Source organism: Eriocheir sinensis, chromosome 24 (assembly GCF_024679095.1).
Source record: "Eriocheir sinensis breed Jianghai 21 chromosome 24, ASM2467909v1, whole genome shotgun sequence".
NCBI classification, from domain to species: domain Eukaryota; kingdom Metazoa; phylum Arthropoda; class Malacostraca; order Decapoda; family Varunidae; genus Eriocheir; species Eriocheir sinensis.
The window spans coordinates 1,681,692-1,687,691 of record NC_066532.1 but is presented as its reverse complement, the minus strand read 5'-3'; the positions used below and the strand labels follow the sequence as shown (position 1 = coordinate 1,687,691).

The 6,000-nt window shown below is 43.1% G+C and overlaps 1 protein-coding gene and 1 long non-coding RNA gene across 6 annotated transcripts in view; both read left to right on the top strand.

The window, feature by feature from the left end:
• LOC127002710 (dual 3',5'-cyclic-AMP and -GMP phosphodiesterase 11-like) overlaps nucleotides 1-6,000 on the top strand; it is a 134,971-nt gene that overhangs the window by 112,494 nt on the left and 16,477 nt on the right. For all 5 annotated transcript variants that reach the window (XR_007756454.1, XM_050868796.1, XM_050868795.1 and 2 more), the window contains 4 exons: nucleotides 271-378; nucleotides 2,836-2,973; nucleotides 4,227-4,337; nucleotides 5,420-5,581. Coding sequence is in view for 4 of the 5 variants with exons in the window: in XM_050868796.1 (XP_050724753.1) it covers nucleotides 271-378; nucleotides 2,836-2,973; nucleotides 4,227-4,337; nucleotides 5,420-5,581 (519 nt within the window). In the remaining variant the exon portion in view is untranslated. The remainder of the gene's footprint in view (nucleotides 1-270; nucleotides 379-2,835; nucleotides 2,974-4,226; nucleotides 4,338-5,419; nucleotides 5,582-6,000) is intronic.
• On the top strand, nucleotides 1,305-2,816 carry LOC127002716 (uncharacterized). The gene is made up of 3 exons (XR_007756462.1): nucleotides 1,305-1,492; nucleotides 1,632-1,953; nucleotides 2,118-2,816. It is a non-coding gene; the product is annotated as an uncharacterized LOC127002716 (long non-coding RNA).

Below are 6,000 nucleotides of genomic sequence, written 5' to 3'. Positions count from 1 at the left end.
TGGTGGGGTGTGTGGCTCCGGGCGTCACGGAATGTTTGAGGCCACCATTTTTTGTTTGTCCGTACTCAACAAGCTTCCTTTATTACACTCGTGTGTACTTCAAGTGGCCAATATTTTCCTCTCCGTGTGTCCAGGTATCGATATTTCCTTCGTTCCATCTTTATATATCCCAGCAGCCGATAGTCACCATTATTTTCTCCTTTCTTCCTTCCTTCCCCCGTGCCCTCCAGACGGCCGATGTTCTAAAAATCCCCATCTCTCTCCCCGCAGGACGACCGCTTCAACTCCGAGATCGACTGCATGACGGGCTACAAGACGCGCTCCATGCTGTGTATGCCCATCAAGGACAGCAACGGCGAGGTGATCGGCGTGGCGCAGGTCAGTGCCTCCCCGGGGCTGTATGATCCATGTCCTGCTCAGCCACAGTATTTTCCTGTTTATTCATTTATTTTCTTTAAGCCAATTGTTTTTTTTCAGTATTTTCTACTTAGATCGTTCCTTAGCTTTCTTGTACACACACACACACATACACACACACACAGATGACAGAAGAAAAAATAAAGGTTACTAATGAGAGAGAGAGAGAGAGAGAAGCATAAATTCCGTTGTTAGGCTAATTCGAAAACTGTACTTAATAACGTGTGGGAAACAGTTGAAACATTTGAAACACTTATTAAAATCCATAAATGCACACAATAAAACGACACACACACACACACACACACACACACACACGCTAGCAGGCGTTGACATAGATTAAGACAGTGTTCAGTATCTTCTATGTGTCTTTTGAGCTATTTAATCTAACCAAAGTCCATCAAAATAAAGAAAAAAAATCAAATAAAAAAATATAAAGATTAAGATCCATAAATACACAAGAGAAAGCGAAACACACACACACACACACACACTAGCAGGCGTTGACATTGATTAAGACAGTGTTCAGTATCTTCTATGTGTCTTTTGAGCTATTTAATCTAACCAAAGTCCATCAAAATATATAAAAAATCAAATCAAATCAAATAAATTAATAAAAATTCATGAATCCAGACTTGAGATCATCCGTAAGTGCTTCGAAACTGTACCGGACGAAATGAACGAACCGCGAGAGAGAGAGAGAGAGAGAGAGAGAGACACGCACACACACACACACACACACACGGCAGTTCAGTTTCCGGCATCTTTTCACCTCTCCAGTATCGCTCACCTGTCCCCGTTAATTAGTTTCTCCTCTACATTCCTCACCTGACCAGACTCAAGGCACTTTTACGCACTCCTTTGCATCCTTCAACCTCTTATTTTCACCCTTACCTGCGTTTAATTAGTCCCTACTTCCCACCTTGCTCTGCCCAGGTAATGAAGTAACAGAGGGATTAAGTGTTTTTCTGGTTAGGTTCGAGTACTTTAATTGCTTCCTTTGTATTCTTCAACCTCTTATTTTCACCTCTACCTGCGTCTAATTAGTCCCTTCTTCTCACCTTGCTCTGCCCAGGTAATGAAGTAACAGAGGGATTAAGTGTTTTTCTGATTAGGTTCGAGTACTTTAATTGCTTCCTTTGTATTCTTCAGCCTGTTATTTTCACCCTTACCTGCGTCTAATTAGTCCCTACTTCCCACCTTGCTCTGCCCAGGTAATGAAGTAACAGAGGTATTAAGTGTCTTCCTGGTTAGTTTCGAGTACTTTAATAACCCCCTCTTGCATTCTTTTGCCTGTTATTTTTACCTGCATTCTTTTACCTGTTATTTTTTCCTTTTACCTGACTAATTAACCTTCCCACCTTGCTCTGCCCAGGTAATGAAGTAACAGAGGAATTAAGTGTCTTTCTGGTTAGTTTCGAGTACTTTAATAACCCCCTCTTGCATTCTTTTGCCTGTTATTTTTACCTGCATTCTTTTACCTGTTATTTTTTCCTTTTACCTGACTAATTAACCTTCCCACCTTGCTCTGCCCAGGTAATGAAGTAACAAAGGAATTAAGTGTCTTCCTGGTTAGTTTCGAGTACTTTAATAACCCCCTCTTGCATTCTTTTGCCTGTTATTTTTACCTGCATTCTTTTACCTGTTGTTTTTTCCTTTTACCTGACTAATTAACATTCTTCCCACCTTGCTCTGCCCAGGTAATGAGGTAACAGGGATTAAGTGTTTTTCTGATTAGGTTCGAGTACTTTAATTGCTTCCTTTGTATTCTTCAACCGCTTATTTTCACCTGTTCATTGTTTACCTGTCTCCTAATTAACCTCCTCTTCTCACCTTGCTCTGCCCAGGTGATGAAGTAACAGGGATTAAATGTCTTTCTGATTAGTTTCGAGTACTTTAATAGCTTCCTTTGTATTCTTCAACCTCTTATTTCACCTCTACCTGCGTCTAATTAGTCTTCTTCCCACCTTGCTCTGCCCAGGTGAAGAAGTAAGAGGGATTAAATGTCTTTGTGATCTCTTTTATAATCTCCTAACCTTTCCCTCCTTCCTTTGTTCCTCTCTTCTCTCCTAATCTCATTCTCGATATTCCTTTTTCTTCCTTCTACCCCTTCTTCCTTTATTTATTTTACCCTTCTTCCCTCTATTTCTCTATCTTTGCCTACTTCTTTCCTTCCTTCATTCATTTGTCCATTCGTCTCGTTCTTAGTTTTACGTTTCCATCCTCTACCTGTCACTAATTAATTCCTTCCCACCTTGCTCTGTCCAGGTGTTCAACAAGCAAGATGGATACTAAGTCCTTCTGATCAGTTTCTCAAATATATTCATAACCTCCTTTGTATCCTTCTGTCCCTATTAGCTTTACCTCTCCATCCTTCACCTGTCCCTAATCAAACCCTTCCAACCTTGTGTGTCCCAGGTGATCAACAAGCAGCAGGGTCAGTGCTTCACGCCGGCGGACGAGAAGGTGTTCGAATCATACCTCCAGTTCTGCGGCATTGGTCTACGGAACGCCCAGCTCTATGAACGCTCCCAACTCGAAGTCAAGAGGAACCAGGTGAGCGTGGAGAGAGAGAACAGGTGTGAGGGAGGGAAGAGGAGAGAGGTGTTAGAGGCGAGTGTGAAAGAGAAACGTGTGTGTGTGTGAGGGAGTGAAGATGTATTTGTTTGTGTGAAGTTATGAAGCAGGTGAGCGTAGGAGAGAGAACAGGTGTGAGGAAGGGAAGAGGAGAGAGGTGTTAGAGGCGAGTGTGAAAGAGAAACGTGTGTGAGGGAGTGAAGGCGTATTTGTTTGTGTGAAGTTATGAAGCAGGTGAGCGTGGGAGAGAGAACAGATGTGAGGAGGGGAAGAGGAGAGAGGTGTTGGGACAAGTGTGAAAGAGAAACGTGTGTGTGTGAGGGAGTGAAGGCGTATTTGTTTGTGTGAAGTTATGAAGCAGGTGAGAGAGAAAAGAAACCAGGTGTGTATGTGGGTAAGAGGAACCAGGTGTGTGTGTGTGTGTGTGTGTGTGTGTGTGTGTGTGTAGGGAGTCAAAAGGAAATAGGTTTGTCGGTAAGAAAGAGCAACCAGTCGTGTGTATGGGAAGAGAAACCAGGTGTGTGAGGGGAGGTGGGAAGTCTAAGTAACCAGGTGTGTGTTTTGGGGCGGGGAAGTTTAGAGTAACCAGATGTAAGAGTAAACTTTTTTTTTGGGGGGGGGGGGGAGAAGGGGGTAGAAGTCAACAGAAAAAGAGGTGTATGTGTGTTACAGTGTGAGATTCAGTTTTTTTACAACAAAGGAGACAGCTCAAGGGCACAAAAAAAAGGAAACAATAATATATAAAAAAAAAAAGCCCGCTACTCGCTGCTCCCATAAAATGAATCAAAGAGGTGGTCGAAAGAGAGGTCAATTTCGGGAGGAGTACATTAGTAAGCGTGTTGTTGAATATAAAAAATTGCTAGCATGTTTTCCTTGAGGTCATGCTGTTCCTTAGGTTAGATTACTCCTGTGGCGTGAGTTCAGGTCCATAATATATCTGTGTGTCTGTTCAGGTTCTGCTAGGGGCTTCGTGGTGCAGTGGTTAGCACACTCGGATCACAACTGAGAGAGCCCGGGTTCGATTCCCGGGCGGAGTGGAAAAAATTGGGCAGCTTTTCTGATACCCTATGCCCCTGCCCACCCAGCAGTGAATGGGTACCAGGTATTAATCGGGGGTTGTGTCCCATCTCCTAGGATCTCTTCCCTTCTCCTATAATTCCTTTCCCTTCTGTCTCTCTCCGGCATATGACCACAGATGTTGCGCCGACTAAATGAAACTTTCCAACTTTCAGGTTCTGCTGGATCTGGCGCGGATCATCTTCGAGGAGCAGAGCACCATCGAGCAGATTGTGTACCGCATCATGACGCACACCCAGAGCCTCCTGCAGTGTGAGCGCGTGCAGGTACTGTGCCCAGGAAAATCTTACTCTTCTTGAGACACTTAAGAAATTGAATCAGACAGTCAGTTTATCAGTCAGCCAACCTTCTCAGCTTCAGTCAGTCAGTCTTTACAAACTCAATCATCAGCCATTGAATTCTAACTCACATATGTTGTACGGCGACTATGCCTGATGAACGAGTCTCCCATAACCCACTTAGCCAGTGAATACCTCTTTGGCCGACTCGGTAAGGAGTGGCTCTCCCATCACGCTGGTCACGGGTTCAATCCCAGGCAGCCAGCGAATACCCTCACCTTGTCTTGAGTAATTTCTCGTGTGATTTGATACACACAGAGGTCGTGTTGGATAACAGAAAAAGATAAAATAAATAAACTCTCGGGGCATGACACATATTCATTCAGTTAGTCAACCAGCCAGTAATTTACTCAGCCAGCCAGTGCCAACCTTTACAAATTCATTCATTCAGTCAGTCAGTCAGATAATCTTCCAGTGTCAGCCATTCTGAGCTTATCAATCATCAGCTAACAAATTGCATCCTTTATGAACTCAGTCAGTCAGTCAGTCAGTCAGTCAGTCAGCCAGTGTTAACCTTTGCACAGTGTCAGTATGTCAGTTCGTCAATCAGAGTTGACGTTGCAAAATCAGTCAGTTAGTCAATCAATTTTAACCTTTACTAAATCAGTCAGCAAGTCAGCCAGTCAGTCAATCCAAGTTAACCTTTGCTAAAATAATGACAGTCAGTCCATTTATCATTCAATCTTAACTTTTGCAAAATCAGTCCGTTAGTCAATCAATTTTAACCTTTGCTAAGTCAGTCAGTAAGTCATCCAGTCAGTCAATCCAAGTTAACCTTTGCTAAAATAATGACAGTCAGTCCATTTATCATTCAATCTTAACTTTTGCAAAATCAGTCGGTTAGTCAATCAATTTTAACCCTTGCTAAGTCAGTCAGCAAGTCAGCCAGTCAGTCAATCCAAGTTAACCTTTGCTAAAATAATGACAGTCAGTCCATTTATCATTCAATCTTAACTTTATCAAAACCAGTCAGTCATCTTATACAATATCCTCCTTACTCTTCCTCCCAGATTCTCCTGGTCCACGAGGCGTCCCGAGGCACATTCTCGCGCGTCTTCGACCTTGAGGTGAAGGACTTGCAGGGTGACGACGCTGAGAGCCGCACCAGCCCGTTCGAGAGTCGCTTCCCCATCAACATTGGCATCACGGGGCACGTGGCCACGACGGGAGAGGTCAGTGTGGCGTCCTGGCCCTTGGTAGTAGGTTGTTAGAGGGCCGTACTCATGGCCACGCTATCTCACACTATTGAATTTATGGTAGTTTGGGTAGTGACTTGCAGGCTTTTTGTTTTTTCTTTATTTATCACCCGCGAGTTGTTTCCTTTGCTATTAAAAAAGGTCATCATGTGCACGGTTAATACGTACATAATGTGTCATATTGTGGTCTCTCAATGCATTCCAGTAACCAAAAGCTTCAGGGAAATTAAAGAAAACTACACAATATATATGATTATGTAGAAGGACAGCTATATTCTGACTCATGGCCACACTATACGTTTCCTGAATGCAATATCCTGAACACTGTATCCTAAGTGCCATATCCTGAATTCTTAATCCTAAACACTATATCCAGAACACAGTAAAGTACCCAC